Source organism: Pezoporus wallicus, unplaced genomic scaffold (genome assembly GCF_028554395.1).
Source record: "Pezoporus wallicus isolate ANWC-B61680 ecotype Strahan unplaced genomic scaffold, APGP_CSIRO_Pwel_v1 contig_4131, whole genome shotgun sequence".
Lineage (NCBI taxonomy): Eukaryota > Metazoa > Chordata > Aves > Psittaciformes > Psittacidae > Pezoporus > Pezoporus wallicus.
In genome coordinates this window covers 10,520,806-10,544,744 of record NW_026641950.1, presented here as the reverse complement: position 1 = coordinate 10,544,744, position 23,939 = coordinate 10,520,806, and the positions used below count along the sequence as shown (strand labels likewise).

Below are 23,939 nucleotides of genomic sequence, written 5' to 3'. Positions count from 1 at the left end.
CCATCTAAACATCAGTCAATAAGCATCAAAATATTGCTTGTTGGGCTTACTCCTAGTTAACTCTAAAATAAGAAAACAAAAAAAAATCCCATTGATTGTAGTATTAGAAGTGGAAACATCAATGAACCACACCAGACTTTTGATAGTAAGTTTAGTAAATGACAGAGTTATATTTTCATTGTGTATTTCAGTATAATTTTGTTAAACATAAAAGATATAGGCCTAAAGTCTGGTCCTCTTTTCCTGCATTTCCATTTTCCATTTGGAAAAAGTGAAAGGAGGTACGGATGGAAATTTAAGTTTCCAGTGCATAAGTGAATAAGTAAACAAACATCTTTTTAATGCAACACATACTTAAATTCAAAGCTTGAATTCCAGACTGAGCACTTGGGTGCGGCCTTACAGCACTTAATATTCATCAAGCAGAACCTCAGTGGCCTTAGTATCTGTGGAACAAAACCTGTGCAAAGTGCTTGCCTTCTGCGACTTCATCCTGAAGGAGTGTCACTGTCAAACATCTTTTCAAACAGCTTCTTAGTATAGCAAGACTCTATGTGTAATACCTCTTGCAGTGTTAAACAAATCCTTTGGGTTGTTTTTGCACTAGCAAATAACATCCATGGTGTGAATACTAAGAAGGCAAAGACCAGTAAAGCATATTTTGGCTTCAGTAAAGCATAAAGTATTTTCACTAAGAAAACTATGGTGTGACTGATTTAATTTTATCTATTCTTCTGCATGCCTGTGTTATCATCTAATTATTCTAAGTATTTTACTTTTTTAGAGCAAACACAAACTCTGGTGTTCGTTTTCAACTAAAGGAGGCATTATGTGAATAGTGTGATCTTTGCATCTAAGTATCAGTCAGGAATTTTGTTTGTTGTGCTTACTCCTACTTTTTAAGACAGGCAGTCATTATGTCTGAAAGTTAGAATATCGAATGAGTCCAAAGATAGATACACATACTGTCAGACACTACAATACTGTCTCATACTCAAAACTTTTCGGTGTGTATAGAAATTTGATTGTATTTTGTATGGACATCAAAGAATGAATGAAAAAAATATTCCTTGGTCTCATTCACAGCCTACACTGTGACATTGGGAGATATATTTAAGGTTACAATATTTTTCCTAATAGAATTGAACTGTAGTAAGTTAAGATGAAATCTCACCTGTAAAGTGCTGAAAGTGGCCGCTTGTTGCCAGGTTTTGGTCTGTATGGTTTTGGCTCGCCTGCCATGTTGATATCTGAAAGCAAACATTTGATATTAGCAAGTCAGATGCTTGGAAGTTAGACTGAGTTTGCAAAGGCACTTTCAAGTCACTGAAAATGAACAAAAGTGAAAATGGACAGCATACCTAAAACATCTATCTGGTTTTAATCACCTCTGAATTGGTTATAGAACACGCCTTAAAAAATCTTACTGTAATGGATGTGTATTTTAGGCAAAATGTCAGCTAATGGTAACAGAGAAAAATGACATTTTTTAAACATACAGGAGTTTCCACTCATGGAGCTGAAGATGGTAACATATTACTATTACAGGAGGAGACTTGATTCGTAACTTAGATGCTGAGACAAAGTATGATCTGTCAGATTGTGCTGTGGAGGACTATAATGGTTCCAATGAGTTCCCCTTTAGGTTCTAGAGAAATGCACTCTGATCTTGGTGCTACTTCACTGTGCACTCAAAACTTTTCAAAAGCAAAGAAGAGAGTATATATTTTGTACCTCCAATAGTTGTTTTTTTTTTTTTTCTGTTGTTTTTTTGTGAGTAGAGAAACACACTGGCTTTAAACATCATATGCAGAAAGAGACACTCAGTTTTGACATGCTTTATCCTAGGCAGGTACTTATAATTCTCAACACCAGATATCTTATGCACACTTTTTAAAAGTTCACTTACATTATTTCTAAGTATTTATTCTAGAAATTTAAAAATATGTCAAGCTATTAGTTGTGCAGGTACTCCAATTACTCCTTTCTTCTGAATCATACTCAGAAATGTACAAGGAAATACACATTCATCATTCTAATTGCTTGTAACAGTTGCTCATGGAGAAAGAAGCACAGACCTTTCTGTGGAGATTACCTTACCTGAGCTTAGGAAGTTGCCTGTATAAACAAAAACCTACTTCAGAAAGCAGTGAATGTTGCAAAGTTGACATTGCAAGAAATCACAAGTAAAAGTTCTGTTTAAGAAACAAATTCCATGCCATCTGAGTGATGCTACAGACAAATTTCTCCTCAGTTTCACTAATATACAAAAGAGTAATAGTCAATAAAATAAGAGCTATTTCAGTGTAAAAGTGCTGGGACAGAACAATGTATCCCGTTTACTGTGGAATCACCTGATGATTGAGGCTTTAAAGGAAACACATATTCTTGGTAAAATATGTTTAAACTGAAATTGAGTGTAGTAGAGGGAAAAGAGTAGTAGAAAGCTGAGGTGTAGAATGAGGAAGATAGATATTCTTGACCCCAAAAGCTGCAATAAAAGCCTGAAACTTCATGACTGGATACATTTATTAAAAAAAAAATCCAGCTGATTTTTTTTTAAATCAATCAATCAATCAATCAATCAATCAGAAACATTGAAAATGTGTGTCCAGAAAATATGTGAAAGAAAAGATTTTTCCATTGGAAATGTCATGCTTCAAATAAAAAACAAAAAAAAACCACCCCAAAATCCCACCATATTTTCCAATCAAGTTTGATATTTTGAGCTAAACCAACATTTATTTTAAATTATACAAGGTCCTGAAACGACAAGTTTTGGTGTAGAATTATTTCATACAAAATATACTTTTTGTTAAAATTTTCTCCATATGAAGCATTTTGGAATTAAATCTGACTGTAGTTCTTTTGGTAAGAGCTGTATTACTTGTAAATCATAGTTTTCCATAAAATATTAAGTTTTTTTTTTTACTTATCTCTCTGAAGTTGGATGAATACTGAAGACACTTCTCATGCCTTCTCAAAATGCTTTCCCTCCCTTTATTTTAAGAAAGTGCTTTGTTAGGTATAAATTAAACTTTTTTTTTGATTTTTTTTTTAAATTGAGCTATGCTTCCCTTATTTAAAGAAATATAAATTCTAATTTATAATTAATGTTGACCCATCCTTAAACTGAAACATAAACATCAAACATTTCTGGAAGCCACTGAGAAATTTTGACAGCTGTGCTGCATTTCTGTTGGTTCTTTGAAATACCAGAATTGGAATGAAATTTTTATCCTGTGACCTTTACAATAATTACAGCTTTTCACATTATTTTAATATGTCAGATTTAAGGTCATTGACTGTATTGACTCCTACAACAACTAGCTCAGATTTTGGGAAAATGTAAAATTAAATTCTGTCTTGGGATATACATGAGGCTGTGGGATTCATCTTCACATATTTTTCATGTCTCTCATCTGTTTGTCTTTCAGAGCTACAGTCCAGGTTACTATTCTTAGCCATATGACTTTAAAGACTTTTTCATATCCTTCCAGGAGAGATCAGTACAAAGACAAGTAGTGTAGAAGACTAAGGGCTGTTTGTTATGTGTTCCCTTTATTTTAATCAAACACTGTCAGAAGAGTAATGCTGTAAGAAAATACTGCTGCAAAGCTGCTCAGAATTAGTTAAGATTCCCTCACACTTAAATAAATCTGTAAATGTACCAGCAGAAAACAGTGAACTATGTTATACAGACAGTAATAGCTAGGATTTCTCTTTAACACAAGAAATAGTTCATAGAAAAGCTGTGCACATGGGGCTTTTCCATTAATATGAAAGAGATTGAACAGCTCTGCAACTCCCTAAGCACCTTGAAACAAGGCTAAGAATGGATGTAGGAAATAGTTTGAAAAGTTAGAACAGATTTTCGTTCCATTATTTTTCACCACTGTCTACTCCAACCTCAAATTTCTAACTAAAATTAGAAGTGAACTTGTCAACATTTCACAGGATAGATTATTTCTAGCCAAAGTGGAAATCTTGTGAGATAACTTGTTCTCTTGCTTCATCTATCATTAGCTTCACAGCAGACATTTACATCTATTAGGTCATAAACTGTGTGTCAAATAAATTTGTTGACTCTAGCGCCCTAATGATTCCACCCGAAGGAATGTAGAGTGGTATCACTCATGCTGTAAAATTAACTACTTGTACATGAATATGAACCAGACAACCTGACAAAGGGCACAGACTTCCACATTGCTTCTATGTGGGCATGGAGCAGCCTAGGGACTCTCACATTATTTCCTCTACTCATATGCTACAAATTTTCACTCAGTCATCATCTTTAAGATAAATTCAGCACTGAAATTCAAAATATTAAGGAATTATTATGAATAGAAAAGTGACTGTGCAGACAACAGCACATTGTAATGCAGCAGCCTGCTCCCTCTATTCTTTCAGAATCAAATGAGATTATTAAAAGAAATTCATCTTCAGGTCTATCTATTGCTGTTAACGCAGCATAGGTTAGGTAAGGTAAGAGGTCTAGATTTCATTCAGAGTTGTGTGTCATCAGAAGAATATATCTAATTTTGAACAAGGTGTTTTTCTTTCTGATTGTACTGAAAAGTGCCTATCAGTTAAAGGGGGTGAAAAAAATGCAAAGCATTTAGAGAGAGCAGTGATTGTATCCAGTGGCTACACAAATAGTTTGAAAGATCAACTCAACAAAACATGGTCTATCTCCTACCACTTTTTCCTACCATTGCCTGCCTAGCTACTCTAGGCAGTAATGTCCACAAAGACTCTGGACTCCCTCCCATTTTTTTGAGAGGCAGTATCAGCTAACCTTGAAGCTTTGCTCATAGGTTTGATGTCAAAGCAATCTGACAACTGGGTCCTGAAGACAACAGTTGCCTTTAAACCAGCTTTGTAAGTGCAAGCAATGATACCTAAGGAGTATTCATATGCCAGAAGTATTTCAGTACTTCCCAGCATACCAGTCTTTCAGACTCTTTGAAAAGTTTTATTGAAAAAAAAAAACAACAACCCAAAGATACAAAATCAATCAATCATTTTGTCTCACAAAAATAAATGCCATAAACTAGAAGCTTCAGTGGGCATTAGCTCAACCCATGAAAACTGTGACTTTGAGGATTTATTAAATCCAGGACCTGTTTCAGACTACAGCTATTGAATAAAATTAAATAGTACCATTCCCAGGCACTAGTACTCGGTTATCCCTTTTACTAATTGTTAAAGTGGCTTCTGGCATGACTTTTAGTGCCAATTAACAAGTATTCTCCTATGCAATTTCTAGACATAGGTAGAGAATGGACATGACCTTGGGATATTGGCAATTTAGCTGTGGCCACTCTGCTTTGCAGGGTAAGGCCTAGTCAAAAAGAATGATTCCAAGTACCTCTAATTGCATATTACTGATGTGTGTGGGATCCATGTCAGAAAGACTAGAAACAAAGACCTACAGCTAAGAAAACTCATAGGGCCTCTGTAGCTCAACAACTAATTTTCTAAGACTTGTTTCATCAGATTTCTTCCACCCATTCTTGTGGATGGTTGCAGAAACAAAGACATTTCTTAATAAATTCCTCAGCTGCTTGCCTTAAAGTTTTGGGTGAAAAAGGGAGTCATTGTGTACTTCCAGACCAGCTCTGCTTTTAGACCAACCTTTAATGGAAAATACAGTAATCAAAATGAATGTACAGAAAAATAATTTGGACAATGAACATACAATTTTCATCCAGACAGAGACAGGGACACAGGGTGATCAGGATGCATTTTCTTCTTTTTCAGATGACCAAAAATATATGGGATAGAAGAGCAAGACAAAGAAGCAGATGCAATTTAGAGATAGCATCTAGTCATGTGATTTATAGCACAAGTGACCAAAAGAAAAACTAAAGCTAATCTGTCTTTCTTTTATATTCTTCCATCTACCAGTCTTACAAATCTCCTTGCTGCATGGTAACGGGATTTTAATGAAGTCATATGATATTTTTTACATGATAAACTTATTTTTTTTCTTTATACGTCACACTAATTACATGGCATGTCCTCCCTTTTCCCATCTCTAACGTGATAAAAGCAGAGAGGAAAGGACAGTTCTCAGTTTTGTTCAAGTCCGTGCCCAAATTGTACAGCTGTAAAGAAGAAACTCCCCAGAAAATTTACACAAACTCAAATTAACTTTCAAGACTAGTAAAATATTAAAGGAAGGTTTGAATCACACATTTTTCTTTTTCATAATGGCATTAAAAATAATTTGCTTGTGGGGCTCTGAGCTACATTTGGATTTTCTCTTAGTGTTGAAGTAATTGGAAGCCTTTTTTTGTAGAAAAATGACAGCTATTGTAAATGCTTTATAAAGAGCTGCTTGTTGAATAGTATACGAAATTGCTTTGTTCAACCATCTCTTCCTTCATTAAATACTGCTAAAATGAAACAAGGCTATAGGATTATATAAACTATCATTCCTAACACCATTCAGTAATGGAAATGCCAGGCATTGTCTTGCAGGAAAGTCTTTTCCTGTTCCCTGGGGAACTAAGTTGGTGTGAGGACAGGTGACAGCTAAAAGGGGAAATCCTGTCCTGTCTATATACCCATAACAAACTGTTCCTTCAGCATCTTTGAGACAGCAGTCTCTCCCTTAGTTGCAGAATGAATGCTTCACAGATGACGTGGAGAATTGGCCTGCCTTGGTTTTTGCCTGCTTGTTGCCTTCCCTGCACCTCCTGCCCCAAGTAATGGCACAGTCACTGTGCAGACCTCCCTGGCCCCACTGGATGTGTGACCAGCATTGGTCCATATCATGGCCAGAGAGAGGCATCACTTTTGCCTGGGGAAGGGAAGAACGCTAATTTGTGACCTCTTAAAGACTAACCACGGGCTCCATTGTGACTGCAATCTGTGGCTGAGACCTCACAAACTGCTTCTCTGGTGGTGCTTGAATCCCTGCAGATCAGCTACTTTAATGGGGCACGTTGGGGGAAGGCTGGAGGGGAAGAAACAGCACAGAGAAAAGGGAGGAAGCCCTGTTGCTGGCAATCCTCCCCACTCCTCCTGCTCAGTGCTGGGCTTGCAGGTTCCTCTGCAGGAAGATCCACACCAGTGTTTTGCAGGTGTAAGATATTCACACTCAGCTACAAGGGACTACCTGGCCATAGCCACTTATCTGCAGACCAGGTGTAAGATCTTCACGAGTTTCACAGTGTTAACTGTGAAAATACATAGCTGGGCTTGTGCCATGGCAGCCATGAAGTTGGCTGTCTCACAAGAGCATTTCACCACAGCAGAGCCAAACTATAGATGCAGGCAAATATAGCCTTCTTGTAGGAAGATCCTTTTAATTTAGTCAGGTTTTCAGCTGCTCTATTTCCCACCCAGCCTACAAGATTTCTATGTCCCAGGTACTTGTAACACATGGACTGGGCAATTCTGCGTATGCAGAAGATTAACATTTCCATGAGGATATAGGAAAACAATGGAAAAGTACATCAGGAACTTTCTTCTACCTTCAGGAAAACAGACAACTGTCTTTAATGTAAGTCTAGCCATCCAAAAAGAAAAAAGAAGTTCAAGCAGAGATTCCCAATCCTTGCTTGCACTGTTCCTTCTCATTGCTGCTATTAACAGGAAACAGAACTGGTCCTTGAGTTACGCCTTTTTTCAGACAGTGAGGTGTGCAAGGGGCACCTTTCTTTCTTTTGTACCTTCTCTTGACCACAATGAAGATATTTACAAGAGGAAAACAGAGCACCTGTCTTCTTTCAGATCAATCACGGTCATTACAGGGCAGCAGCCAACAAACCCTGCTGCTTTTCTTTGATAACAAAAGATAGTTTGTCAGACAAAGAGTCAGACAAAGCTTAATGTTGACTATATGTCTGAGATATTCAGCGTTGCAGTTAGACCCAAGCAGCAACATTAAACAGTGTAGTGGGGATACAGTATGAAAGTCCCTCATCCACCTCTTTTAGATTTCACTATGATTTATTCCAGTGAACATGCCCTGAACCTCGGTAATTTTCAACTCTTCCTCAAAATACTCTTTTTTTCCCCCCCTCTCTTATACTTCGCTACTTTCTCTGCCCCACAGCCTTTTATCTAACTCTCCTTACTAATGTTAGCTTCATGCTCCAAGCAATAGTTTTTCATGATAATTGGAATCTGTATTATACAAAAGAATTCATTGTCTCCATTACCTCAATACTTTTGTGTTTCCCAGTTTTCTTCGTGCAGATGGTTAACCTTGTTAATGTAAACACAAACAAAATGTATTATTCCTAAAATAGTCATCACAATATTTTGCCCCAAATTTTTTGTCTGCATTTATTAGCTGTACTTTTGGGGCATTCTAAAAAAAATTTGCTTACAATTGAAATGCATTTTCTCATAATTCTGGAAAGTGAATATTCCCAAGTCTTTATGGGTGGCATAAGCAGAATATTTCCCCCAGATATGCTTTTTAATGCACAGATCATTCTGCACATTGCAGCAGACTTGGGGTCTGGTTTGGGCAGCAGGAACCAGCCACCCCAGGAGCATGGGGCAGAGGCAGCAGGGGATGGTGTGGGACAGAAGATGCGGATGTGCACCTTTAAGGTGCTGTTAGGCGGGAGGGCAAAGTGTGTTTCTCTGAAAGGTTGGCTACTGTAGCTGCTTCTGCCCCTGGGGTTTTTGGCATAACAGTCATCAGTGAGAGGTAGGAACATTTTTAATATCCTGAACTTTGCTGTCAAAACCTTCAAAGGTAAGTCTGACCTTTGGGATATTCCCACATGCTAGAGGCTTTCATCCAGGCCAAGAGAGAAATCACGCTATGGATTTCACAAAGGCTTGAAAAACAATGTCCACAGATTAAAGGAAGTTGTCAGGAAGGACAGAAATGGACCTCTGCAACCCCAAGTGCACTTCCACCACTTTCCCCCATTTCCACTATACACTATTACATATATTTCCATATACTATTCCATTTATATACTATTAGTATATATTTCTACTATATACTATTCCTCTTCAAAACACTCCTAATTTCATCCTTACTCTTTGTCTGTCCCTATTCTTTCCTGTTCTTTTCACGGTGATCTTAACCCTACCTCATTTCAACAAGCCCCCTGCCCGAAACAACTGATCTCAACTAATTCCAGCTGGTAAATTCTCCTTTCTAGATACCCTCTTTCTGTCCATGATCTTCACATTCCAGGTTTATCTGGATTAGGGGATCTATAGAAGATGATCTTTTCAAGCTCCAAATATACTTTTGGAATTGCATAGCACAAGTTTTATATTTGTGTCCCAAAATATAGAATCATAAAATCACACAATGGTTTAGGCTGGAAGGGGTTAGATCATTTAGTTCCACACCCCCTGCCATGGACAGAGATACATTCCACTAGAACAGGTTGCTCAAAGCCCTGTCCAACCTGACTGTGAACACTTCCACAGATGGGACAGCCACAACTTCTCTGGGCAACCGGGTGAAATGTCTCACTATGCTCATTGTAAATATTTTTTTCCTTATATCCAATATATCACATATTATGGTTCTGGAAAGTTTTGCCTTTGTAACACAACCACTGTAAAACATACTAACCTAAAGTCTACTATTCTTATTAACAGTCTAGGGGTGGGTTGAATAAAATGATGGCAGAAGTGGAGATAATTCCACTGAAATTTGGCATAGAGGGGGAAACATTATTGTGGAGGTGATTTACAAACAAATGATATGCCAAATCTGACATTTCTGCATTAACAATGATTAGGTCTTAGACATGTAATAACTCTCATTGCCAGTGCGTTAAGTCCCCCAGTGGATTCGATTTGACAACCAAACTACAGCAGCATAGAAGCCTTTTGCAGATACAGGACATTTAATAACTGGAAATACTGACAAGCTTCAAAATGAACAATATGCAGTGTTGTTTTATTTGGGTTTCTTTGGTGTTTCTGCAAGGAAAATGTAGAAATAGTTGATGGGAATAGAGAAAATGCAATAACTTGTTAGCCTGATGGTTTCTAAAATGTAGTTTTCTGCCTCCAACTGCCCTAGATGTTTTGGAAGGAGATGCAAGAACCTCAGACTACTTAGAAACAAGATAATTTTCCCTCCATTCTCTTATCATATCAGCATGATTCTCCTCCTAAAATTCTAAATAGTTTAGGATTACTTTAGATCCTACAGCATGATGTTTTATCTTTCCTCTTATACTGATTTTGTTAGTTTGTAACTGGTACTAACTGGAACTGGAACTCACTACAACTTCAAATAATCTTGTTAACTACATAAATGTCTGATTGCTCTGTTATTTTTACTAATATATCACATTAGTGTATTTTTTTTAATAAAAGAAAAGAATGTTTCTGAATGAGAAAGGAGCTCTGTTTTTGCCTTACAATATCCCCACCCTGCATCCCCTCAAAACTTTTTTCAATCACTATTCATTTTGCCATCAGTAATAACCAAAATCATAGAATTCATATCAGAAACCCTTTCTCTAAGCATAAAACCTCATCCTTCTCCCTGCAGTTTACTGGATATTTGCCATTTACTCCTATAGATTTACATGTGGTCTTGCATGCAGGTATAATTATATGGTGCTTCAGAGTTTCTCTCACAAGTGGTTGAAGATGTATTACATATTATTAATGACATGAATTTGCATTATCATGAATCAATAACAGGAAACATTGTAATAGGTTACTAAAAATCATATTAGGAAATAAAGTAATGATTTTGGAATTCATTAAATCAAGTTTGAATATCAAAGGTACTACCAAAAAGATCATCTGACCCATTCCAGTTTAATATTAAAGAATTATAAATGACTATGCATATTAATATACAGTGCTAGTGAAGCTCTCAAATTGGTCATTCATCATCTTATGTTAGGTGGATCCACATTCCTCTAAGCTTCCCAGTAACATTTTCTGTCTACATTAAATTGCCATACAAAAAGCAGATCTCTACTACCCACAAAGAAAATATGTCATTCTGGCTCAGAGACTTAAAGGAACCAAGAACTCCACAGTGAGCTAATTCTTTTCCCCAGACATCTGTGGAACCATGGTATTTCCAATTTATTTCTTCAGAATATGATTATTTTGAGCAAACCACACAAACACACAGCACATATGTTTGTAAAAAAGGCTTCAGAAACTATTCTCTACTGTAGCTAGCATAAGAAATATTTAGAGCTAGACAAGACAATAGACATCCATTGGACATTCTCTTCCACAAAGGCGTTCGGGGCCTATGTCAGATTCCTGGAAGGAGTTCAGACTCCTTATTTTTGTATTGTGTCTCATTGGAAGCCATAGTGTTTCTTCTGTAATTTGGTCATGATGTTAAACACACACAAACCCTATTGCACCCCCTAAGATTAAAATTTTCACTCAGGTTGCCAACCCCTACCCAAGGTTTCTGTGTTTTGTTTTTCCCTCATATATTTGTACGTGTACTTTTGTGTGAAAATATTCACAATAGAAGCATATATTTTCAACCAGAACAATTTTTGTTAAGCTTTGCAATCCATCTTTATCACACAGTTTCTGAAAATAGAAGGTTGCAGAGGAATAGAATATTGAATTCCTGAGTCTGGACTTAAATTATTCTAGACACTGGAGTCAATTGCTTTAATAGAGCAAACAAAACATTCCTTAGTCTCAGAAATTGTTATCTATCATTATTACTAAGGGAAGACTGGTGCTATAGGCCTATCTTAAACCTCAACAGCTTTTAGAACTCTTAGATTCTTTCTTTGTTTTTATTTTATTTTATTTTTTTCTACTGCAGTATGAAATTCCAGTAGCTGATCAAATGAAATAGCTCTCTAAGCTCACCTGGAAACATTAATCTTCTGGACATACTGCATAAACCACTAATATCGTGCCGGTCATTTAAAATGAGGAAGAGAGTACAAGGGAAGAAACAAGCAGACTTTTTAAAGCTTTAGCATTGTTATTTTAATTCACTTTAAGACTAAAAGAAGATCCCTAAATCTTATATTGCAATAAAAAGCAATGGTTAGAGAAAAACTCTGTGTGGAATAATTCCTCTGAGTAAAAAATGAATGTGGTTCAACACAACACTTCTTCAGAACACTGTCTTCTAATCTTTCACTTCCTAATACTCAGCTTCTTATCAGACACTGCTGTTAGCATCATGACATATGTTTTCTTGAAAACAGAGCCAGAGATACAGCTAAACCCTGAAATATTTATGTTGGCCTGCTATACACTGGCCCAACAGCCTACAGCTAGCTGTGCATACCTTCACTCTGCTGTAACCTCAACCTTAAAATCCTTTCCCATAATGCTTGATACTACTTATTAATCTTACAAGCATTTATAATTCCATACTTAAAAATATTTGTACCTATTTTCCAAGGAATTAGGCCAGAATGGAAAAGCAGTGCTCATGTAAGAAAGGAGACAACTTTGGATGAGAATTTCAAAGCTCTCTGTGTTAGTGTAACCTTCCATTTAAGTCTGTGGTAAAATTAGTGTTGTTACTTTTCACTCTTCAATCGTATATCATATGACAATCAATTTTATTTACTTATTCTTTTCTGACCTACTGAGGTGGAATCTAGTAAACTCCAGTAAGAAGGAAGGACCTGTGGCTTTTTACATCTTGGTCATTCACATGGTCACTGTCATCCTGAACTGCTTTATTTTAGGGAAAAATGAAAGAGCGCATCCAGCCACAAAGACTCTCAGGGATTCAGGATGTCAACGCATGTAATCTTGTATGGAGGTATTCCAGAAGTGGCAATGGGAAATTACAGATGATCATGTAATGTTTGTAACTGCATTTATGGAAAAAGAGTTATAGAGAGAATGGCTGTGTGCCTGAGCACATGGCACTGTGTTATCTGTACTGTCCAGTCAGTAAGCTTTACGCAGGACCTCACCGCTGTCTTAGCAGGAGATGCCCGCCATTCCCAGCTTATTTTCCTTTTCTACAATGATCAACAAATAAATAAAAATAATATTAGAAAACAATAAATTGGAGTAAATAAGTTCATTACTCATTACTTCACTTTATGCCATTCACTAGGATACTGAGTCACTACTATAATGGCTCCAGAATCAGTTATGACAATTAACCCCTTTTTTGTGCACATTGTGTTTTTTATTTTGGTGTCATTTCATTCCTCAGAATCTTTTTTTTTTTTTTTTATTTTTTCCCAGATTTTAAAGGGTTCTAAAGGCTAAAATTAATAGAAAAAAATGATGAATGAGAACATGCAAATGGTTCTCAGCTTCAGCTCATGTAAGTGGATACAGGCCAAGATCAAGCATCAGTTAGCTACCAGAATCCCAGTGCTCACTTCAAGACATGTACAACTTTTGATGTGGGAAGGGTGCATCACTGTTTGGAGTGGAGTCATGTTTTCTTTCAGCATTTCTTTCTTTTCATTTAGGTTTGACTGGAAATAGAGGCTCTTCTAATTGCTCTGATCACAGCAAATAACCCAGAAAGGTCCAACTTTGTTGTAATTAGTTTATAATTATTTTGTTTTACTTACATATTCATAATATTTGACACCTCTCCTAAATGAAAACACTTTCATATCTATGGCGGTTGTGAGATCACAGCTCCCCAGATTCTGCTCAGGTATTGAAAGTCTATGTGCAAAATAAGCACGTCCCCATGTTATTACATGTAATAATTAATGTCTGGCTGTATTCTTTAAATTAGAAATTGTGTGTTTGGTTGTTTTTTTTTCTCTGATATGTGTTGTAGTTTTGGGAAGGTGAGTAATACAGCTGAGTATGAAGGACTATCCCCAAAGGAAAACAAAATCTGCTTGCAGATAACAGTGGCTCACTTCTGGGTTCAACAGGTTCTTCATGATTCACTACCCCTGGTGACACATGCTGACAAAGATGGCCATGAGGGATGCTGCACAGTGCGTATTTTTTTCTGCTAGGACACGAGCCAAAACTCAAATGATATTGGTGCCATGACAGAACAAAGAGCGAGGACAGTCGAGACAGGGATTAGTACTGTCATTGTCACAGACTTCAGCTGTCAGAGAGGTATATAGACTGTTGTATAGTCGAGAAGGAACAGGAAGGTAAATGAATTTAGACCAGCCATTAAGAACAAAAGTATCCCACGCCGGTTGCATAATAGTCATAAACTGGGTGCATCCTGCTTTACTTCTTTACCATTTTCACAGAGGAGTATGATGAAGTTTTATGGTGCATGCATGTAATCTTGCATCTTCAGATACCTAAATGTATTTTTTATTCACTATTGAGAGTTAACTGTTGGAGCATCTGCATATTACCATGTTCCAAGTTTTACTAATCTAGGAAATGCTCTAGATATCACATCTTTTGCAGAATTTAATTTCATTGAATCCTGTTTAAATTGAGAAGAAAAAGTAAAAAACCCAATCAGTGTATAAAAACCGGAAAGTACTGGAAAAGCTATCAAGTTAGACCTGTAAATATGCTTAATGTACCAAAATATATTTAATATTAATACTTTAGATTTTAAATCTGTAGCAAAATTTTGCATTTTAACAGGATTCATTACCTGCAGAATAGTATGGGAGCTCTCACTACATTTTGCTTTTGCTGTTTCTACTGAAAGTTAAGTATGAAACACATTTTTCTTGAAAAAGGGCAATATAACTCCCATTTCAAGAAGGGGAAAATGGATGACCCAGAGAACTACAGACCAGTCAGTCTCACCTCTGTGCTTGGCAAAACCTTGGAGCATATTCTCCAGGAAGGCATGCTAAGGCACATGAAAAACAACAAGGTGCTTGGTGACAGCCAGCATGGCTTCACTAAGGGGAAATCCTGCCTGACCAATTTGGTGGCCTTCTATGATGGGGCTACAGAACTGATGGACAGGGATAGAGCAGTTGATGTCATCTACCTGGACTTGTGCAAAGCATTCAACACTGTCCCACATGACATCCTTGTCTCTAAATTGGAGAGACATCAATTTGATGGGTGGACCACTTGGTGGATAAAGAACTGGCTGGATGACTGCACGCAAAGAGTTGTGGTCAATGGCTCAGTGTCCAGCTGGAGATCAGTAACGAGTATGCACTTGCAGCCCAGAAAGCCAACTGTACCCTGGGCTGCATCAAAAGGAGCGTGACCAGCAGGTCGAAGGAGGTGATCCTGCCCCTCTACTCTGCTCTTGTGAGACCTCACCTGGAGCACCGTGTGCAGTTCTGGTGTCCTCATCATAAAAAGGACATGGAACTGTTGGAACAAGTCCAAAGGAGGGCCACGAGGATGATCAGGGGGCTGGAGCACCTCCCGTATGAAGACAGGCTGAGGAAGTTGGGGCTGTTCAGCCTGGAGAAGAGAAGGCTGCATGGAGACCTCATAGCAGCCTTCTAGTAGGGGGGTAAAAGGACTCTGGAGAGGGACTCTTCATTAGGGACTCTTTATTAGTGATAGGACAAGGGGTAATGGGTTCAAACTTAAACAGGGGAAGTTTAGATTGGATATAAGGAGGAAATTCTTTCCTGTGAGGGTGGTGAGGCACTGGAATGGGTTGCCCAGGGAGGTTGTGACTGCTCCATCCCTGGGGGTGTTCAAGGCCAGGTTGGCCAGAGCCCTGGGGACATAGTTTAGTGTGAGGTGTCCCTACCCATGGGAGGGGGGTTGGAACTAGATGATCTTAAGGTCCTTTCCAACCCTAACTATTCTGTGGTTCTATGAACATCTATTCTAAGATTATACTGGGGGAGAACTTAATCAAAGTCTTTTTTGCTCATATAGTCACTTCAGTAGGCATGCCAGCAATGAAAGAAATCTATACAAAGGTCAAATACAAACTACATTTATGTGTCCCAGAAAATACATATTAATATTAATTATAATTATAATACATTAAGTTAAATATACAGTGTGGTGCCTGGGTGTCCACAAACCCAGGAGCATTGAATACATTTTTCTCCACTGCTGTTTGAAATACTGACTTATTGAAGTTGCCACTGCATGAAATTGTTCCGTAGCAAAACCAGTATTTTTCTCAAAAATCAAAACAGCAGTAGCTTCCATTTAATGAAATGGTCATATGTAAACAATTCAAAATCAAGAGATGAAAAATGTAAGCCATTTGAAATTAAAGCATTAGAATTATCTCTCTACAAGTAGGCTGTAACTTTGTCAAAATTCAAAATACTTTTGGTAGTGCCACAGTTTCTTTTTGTCCCAGTGGCTTCATGCACTGAGCAACAAACCCCTAAGATCTATAATTTAATATGATAAGCAAGCACATCTCCAAACTAATTAGTCTAAAAGAAAACTGTCAAGCCATTAAAAAACAGTAAAAAACCATAAACCACCATTCTAACTTTTCCTTCATTGTCTTCTTTGTGGGCTCATATGAAACTGAAAATTTGGATGTGACAAATAAAATTGATCACCATGCCCATCACTATAACATAGCACAGATACAGTCAGCATAGTTTTATGAAAAATTCAAGGTGGCTTTTGTCCCTGGGGTGCGTCTGCAGTGAGCCTGTGCTACTATGTAGAATCTGGATAATCTAAACCCTGTGTAGGGAAGAAATCTGCCTACCCAGTGGTGCTGTTTTAGGTCATCTTCCAGTCCACACTGGGAGGAAGAAGGGCTTCTGTGTAGCTACTCCTAGTGTTCATTTCTGAACCTCATAGCACTTATCTTCAGTTCTCTGGGATATGTAAAAGATGACATATGGCTTTATTCCTACAACTATGTCTGAGCACTTGACTGTATTAACATATTTTGTGCTTTTGGATTTAGGTTCTCCCACAGTAAAAGAGACAGAAACCAGGTTTTCTTTCAGCTCTAATTCTACTGAGAGGAAACAGATTATTGCTGCTACTTGAATTTTTATTTTTTTTAATTATGATTGAACCAAGAATAGATTTCAGAAAAAAAGTCAAATTTATGAACAGTTTGGAAATAAAATGTCAACTCAGATTAGGACCTTAATAAATAACAATGAGGGTCTTATCTTTTTATGCAGCTTATTCAAATTTCTCATGTAGATATAATATCTTGAAAGAGCATTTTATGCTCTCTGCCATTTTAACTAGGACCCAAAGTAAGAATTTGTTATCTTTCTTCTGGGAAGTTTCTGAAGAAAAGCTTACTGAAGTTAAATGCTGGTCTTTATTTGGATATCAGGACTCTTAAGATATGACATATATGTATCTTCCTGCCAGTCTGAAAATAAAAATAATACAGAAACAAGATAACAAACAGAAGGCCTTGTGAACAGGAGATTAAAAATAAAGGTATGGAACTGCTGACTTACTTTTTCCCTTCTAATCATGAGCAGTCTGTTGCTGGCAGTAATTATTTTCCTCATCTTAATACCACTGGTCTCTAAATTCCATCATTAACATATTTTACTTTATGTATAACCTTAGATAATAATTGTTAACATGATGACCAAAGGAAAAGATAGAATCTTCCTAAATGGCACACCAAAAGTAACAAAGATCCCAAATTACAGTTCTGCATTTGAGAAATCACAGACATTAATACTGTAAAAGATGAAGGGAAAAATCCATTTGGCATAGGAAATGTGGGCAGTGGAACATGTAATTTAATTATACAAGAAACAGAATTAATTCAAAAGAAGGGAACTGGTTCTTCATTTATTCCTAATATCTCCAATGCTTGAACCTGTGAAATTGAAATTTAGCTAAGAGAGTTTTACTGTTGCTTGGTTTCATCAAGTTTAGACATTTGTTCTTGTGTTAATACTTCTGCTTAAAGAAACAGTAATCAACTAAAGGATGACTGTGTGTACGGTTGTAAAACTGACATAGAATTTAGAATATTTTCACTTTAACTACCAAGAAAGAGAAAAAACACCCACCATATTTTGGTAACAAGATCTAAAAGCTGTCATGATGGTGGGAAGACACAGAGGCAGTCAAGAGGCAGAGGCAGTTGAAGTTCAAACTCATCTACTATATGCACTAGATAATTAATATAATGAAAAATATCCTACAAACTTTGCTCAAAAGTCCATATTTAGCTAATCTTACATTATCTAAAACATCATGCTTCATGAACATACAAATGGTCTTTATTTGCTTTGCATATCTGTGGTCTTCAACAAAGCGATTTGTGGATACTATGCTAAATCACAAAGTAAGAGTAGTTATACCTATCGCCTCAGCAGTGGAGGAAAGTGATGTATCAGGAAGAAATAGAAATACAGTGAGTTATCACATATGCTTGAGAAACTCCATAACAGAAAGCAAGAAGTATCAGTAAACAATCACAGAGGATGAGAACTACCACAAGAATGAGGAAAGGAATAAATATAAATATTATTATTGAGCTATATCCAGCTGCTCAAGTAGATGAGCTATGAATAGCCAACACAACCTCATGTTTGTCCTGCCAACCCCTACAAAAAATTCTCAAAAACATAGATAAGAAAAACATGTTTTAATTTGTCAACAAGTGTCGTTTGTATCTAAATGTCGCTTTTTTCACTCTTTCACACTGCATCCAGTCCTGCCAGTTCTACTTATATTGCATTGAGGCTGAGCTTTGGGCATGTTCCTCCTAACTGCATGGATGCCCCTTGTGCTCTTACTTAGCATATTTGCTAGCTGACCTCCTTTTAGTATCCTGCAAGACAAAGCCACTGACATGTAAAAACCAAACATGACTTATGTTCTCATAAGGGAAATGTCACAGATTATATATTGCCCCGTAATTTTCTGGCAGTATATGAATAATTACTTATGGTAATCTTGACCATGTAACTACTGAAGATACTAAGATTTCAAAATAGTTGCATAAATACATCCAATAATTGCATAATTTGCTTTGTACATACCAATTATAACATTTAAATTGTTATCTGGACCTGGTTTGTAATTTTTTTTCCAATCTTGCTTGAAAAATCTTTATATGTTAATTAATCTTCTCAAGTTTAGTACATTTGTGCACATTTCACTATCTATGAATGTAGAAAATGTATATACATCTCTGATTCCTTTTCAATATAAGGAAAAAAAGTTAAGATGACATAGGAAAATGTCTCTTGTCTCACTAAAAATAGGTTCATCAGAGTGAACACTTACTTTCACCTGTCACCAACAAGATCACCAGCAAAGTACATAAATTTGGAATAAATAAGTGCTCTGATTACTTTTTCAGGAAATTATTTTTAAAAGAATTAATATACAAGAAACATCACAGAACCTAAAATAAGAAGTTTTAGGAGGAAAAGAGGAAAGGCCTGAGCTAATCAGTCTTCCTGGGGATATTTAATGAAAGAGAGGACAACTGGTTCTACAAAGGACAGAGGATTCACAGATACACTTGAAGTACCTTAGATAAGCTGTAATATGGTTGCAATGTTGATACAGCCTTGATTGAGAGGATGATAATTCTTTTGTCTGTTTACCATACAAAGTGATATTGAATCAGAATTAAAGTGGAAGGAGAAATACGAAACTAACTCATAGATATGGCCTCCTGTAAAAGAGGAGAAGATGATGTGATCCTCACTGGAAAAAAGTTTGTTTACTTTTTAAAAAAAATGCAAATAGAATCAAATTATTTTAGCAATAAAAAATTAAAAACAGGTGTCTTATTAATAGAATCATAGAAACATAGAATGGCTTGGGTTTGAAGAGACCTTAAAGATCATATAATTCCAAGTCTCCCACCACAGGCAGGGACAACTTCCACTAGACCAGGTTGCTCAAAGTACCGTCCCACCTAGCCTTGAACACTCCAAGGATGGGGTATCCACAACTCTGGACAACCTGTTCCAATGACTCATCACCCACATAGTGAAGAATTTTTTCCTAATACCTAATCTAAATCTCTCCTCTTTAAGTTTAAAGTCATTATCCCTTGTCCTATGACTACATACCCTTGTGAAAAGTCCCTCATGCCACTTGTTTTATCTTAACCTCTTTTTTAATCTCTGCATCTCTGAATTCCTGCCCATAGCTATGATATCAGGCAGTTTTGTGCCCATGGCCAGAAAAAGTTTCAGAAAAGAAGGAGCCAACAATCTTGGACTGTCAAGGTTGTCCATGTAAAAGGCTTTGACTAGTGAGCTCTCTTTTGTACCATTTATTGCTTGCATATTCATGTCCTCCCCATTAACAGGAGCAATTAATGGCATAGTATATATGTCATGTTTAAAGGATCCAAACTATAATTTATTGCTACAACTTTAAAACAAAAGGCCTAGGTATTCAGGTTAATGCAAAACTAGTTGTAGTGATGGCAGAAGCTGTAACGTAGGCAGAACTCAGCCTTTTAGCCACTGTATTACACAAAACTGTTGCTGTTGCCGCTACTGAGTTGCTTTAGTTTAAAAAAGACAAACACTGAAAGAATCTATTTTTTCTGAAAAATACAGGCTTGTTATGCTTACGTATTAAATATACACAGTGTTTTCCAAACCCATAAGTCACTTAGAATATTACCGTTCCAGTACCTTTCTTCAGTATTAGCATTTGCAAAAAACATCATAAAAGCAAATATCTATATTTTTTTTTAATTTTAACTTGTTCTAATACAATTTTAAAACAAGGAAAAAAAAAACCCAAACAAAAACCAAACCCAGTAGTAATAATTCATCATAGTTGCAAAAATCATGATTTTGAGAAAAAAACGAAAACAATCTCCCAGTGTCAGCTGGGAGAAACTTGAAATTATGTGAAAATATTCTATTGATAGATTCTACCTTTTTGTAAAGTCACTGTAACTGATGAGGATGGCAGACAATTTACTATATACCAGCCATCTACCCTTCTAATGTAAATAACTTGAAAAGGGCCACATCACAGTTAATTCCTTAGTCAACACTGGCTATAGCTAATTTAAAATTTCTAGCAGAGTAATTAATTGAAAATGTTGCACAATTATCTCTCAGCACAAGTTGTTACACTAAACGAGATATCTGTCTTCTGATCACAGAAATAACAGTTGTATGGACAGGAAAAAGCCTTAGCATGCTTTAACTCTCATGCTGGTGTCCAATTGTATAACTATTGTAATGTCTGTTACTTCTAAGTAATTTGGATCTCTGCTGGTAGGATTAAGCAAGCAAGAAGGAGCTTCTGAGACCATCAATGCAACATTAACAAAAAGCAGAGCTCAGGGCTAAAAGAGAGCTCTAATCTGTGGGATACCGACTCTGTCGACTCCCACCCATGAACTGGGAACAACACTTCCCCCTCCCCCATTTGAGTTATGAAGTGATGTACAGGTCTTGCTTTCACATCCTTTTACTTCCTCTTCCACATCTCTAATACTTCCCAATAGTACAACGAGGTTCTCAAAGGAAGAATCGAATGGTCTTTCAAACCTAAGGACAGATATATCCCAAATTCCTTGCTTCTGCTGCTACACCATCATTGGTTAATACATACCTGAGCCAGAGCACTGATCTGTAAATATTGGTGAACTGGTAAACACTTTATTCCCCAAACAGAGACCCCTTTACTTCAAATAAACTCCCTGTGGAAATTGTCAGCATGACCCAAAAGAACTTGCCCTCAGAACTTCATTGGAACTCTCAAGAGGGAGAATATTTGTTCAGAAAGAGCATCTGAGCATACCCGCTTGGAGATGTGATAAGGGATTTTGTTTCCTGCACAGGGTGTGTTTATCAGGTGGCTATGTTCAAACAGGAAAAATTGCATTACCCTGGAAGCACATGGTCCATGATAAACACCTTGTACAGGCATTCTGATGATAAACATTGTCAGCACATATCTGCCACAAAGCCATTATCTTCTTAAGCCCCAGCTAGCAATCAGCTTAGTTCTGATACAGAGAGATTAATATATTCACAGGATTTTGTACCAGCCAATGTAACTAGAAATGGCACAAACTGGATAATAAATCAACCACAAAATGTGGATATATATTGCTATATATAACTTCATTCATTTAAAGATGTATACAATAAAAAGAAGATTTCTGAACTTATTTTGTATTGACATAAAGCACATGTTTTGCTTAATAAAAAACCCACCCTGGAATTTCATATGATTTTTTTGAAGTCTGGAACCAAATATTTTAGTAATCTGCAGTGGTTATTCTCAGACTTCATTTTCATCTAACCTTGGAGGTGGCAGTTTGTTGAACAGCCAATTTAATAATAAGCGCTACGTACGGATCTCAGGGTATGCCCCCCAATAAGCTGCTGCAATTTTACACTCAAAAAATTAAAAATATAAAGTATATCAAGCTTATTACTTTTTTATACACACAGATTCAAATCTTATCAATGTCCTTGTTTAATACTCACTACTTTCCTGACTGGACTGATTTAATGATCAAAATAACCAGCTTTGTGGCAAATCAAATTTATACAGCTGTGGAAACAAAACAGGTGTGACCTACATGTATTCTTGGTGGTCTTCTGTCATGGGACTGCAGTCTCATTTTTTTATTTAAGGACCTTGCCAGCAGTTGCACATCACAAGATAAGGCAATGAATTGTGTGTCAAGCAAAAAAAATAATACTTGCTATGTACCACACCTGAACAATATCATTGCACTGATAATGAAAAGTGCCAGAAGGAGTAACTCATGTGTGTTGATGAAATCTGGGAGCATTAATTAGACACACACTATTTAGGACTGTGTAACAGCCTTAAATGCCATTAAATTAAGTGCATGATAAAATATGAGTTTATTGCACATCAGAAAAAACGAAGTTATGCTCCATAATTAATGAATCCCTTCAAAGTACAACTTTCTTAGAGCTTATCAATATCACCTGAACTGCTGAAGTAGCTTTGAAATCGTTCCACTGAGGAAATTAATTAGAACTTATGAAAGATATGCAGAAAATATAGCTATCTTTATTATTTCTGGTTTCATTGCAGCCTGGTGAGTTTACAGTTCTCTAAGATGTATTTCAGATGGAGAATCCCTGGTCCCTGCTGGTAGAGCTTTGAGGTGAAGAGGAACATAGCAGAAGTAATGTAGATTATAATCTTGCACTAAGTCAGCTTGCGCTGTTCCAGTTTTGTGATTTTTTTTTTTGCAACATGAACAGAAAAAAAAGAAGACACTGTGCAGGTTATCCCCAGATCCTCTCATTGAGGACACTGATGTAGCTGAAAGAGTGTAACATCCTTCCAGGGAAAAAGCAGGGATGCTGCTTCCTTTCCCAAGACTGGAATCAACTTTGTTTTCACAGTCAAGGGGTGGAACCCTTACTTCTCAAAATACAAGTTTCTGGCCACAATAGCATAATGTTTTCATTGCAGATTGGAACTGAGTTCCAATTCCTCTCTTCTCCACCAGTCTCTATTTTTTCCCTGCACCTGACTTAGTTATTGTAAGGCACATAACCAGAAAGGCAAATTAATGCATAAAAGATCAAACCACATTTTATTATACAGTTTTGAAGAAATAAGTAACAAATAGCTGCTTTATAGTATAAATAGAAACAGTTTGTTATTAAGAGAGTAAAATAAAAGCACATTTGAGATATGTGCCCTGTATCTTAATGGAGTTCTAAAATATTTGTATGATGCAGTTCATGGGAAGTGAGCTGGGACAAGGCTTCCTCTGGTCATGAGGCTGATCTTTAATTAGCTTGTTCTACTGTTACCTTTGATTATTAAGAATTTAGATTCAAGACTACAGATGACGGACTTGGACAATATTCTCTTTACATAGCCTACAACTTCCAGCCTCTCTATAGAACATTTAAATGAGCTTTAGTATTATTACTGGTGCTATTTTTAATAAGTAAGGACAGCACAAGAATTTCTCTGATTTCTAGAACTTTCATCACTGGATAAATCCTTCAATACATCGCACTGAATCTTTCATGACAGCATTAAATGGAAAGATCACTAGTACCGTCTGACTTTAGCATATCCATCAAAAGACCACTAAATACTCTTTTTTAAAGCTTCACCTTGATAGTAAGGTATTAAATCCTTTGAACTTCAATATAGACATGAACCCTGTGATAAACCGT

At 36.6% G+C, this 23,939-nt stretch overlaps 1 protein-coding gene across 9 annotated transcripts in view; it reads right to left on the bottom strand.

Annotated features, from left to right (window-relative positions):
• Window positions 1–23,939, bottom strand: part of RALYL (RALY RNA binding protein like) — a 386,283-nt gene that overhangs the window by 79,821 nt on the left and 282,523 nt on the right. For all 9 annotated transcript variants that reach the window (XM_057426077.1, XM_057426079.1, XM_057426071.1 and 6 more), the window contains one exon: window positions 1,175–1,250. In XM_057426077.1, the coding sequence (XP_057282060.1) occupies window positions 1,175–1,250 (76 nt within the window). The remainder of the gene's footprint in view (window positions 1–1,174; window positions 1,251–23,939) is intronic.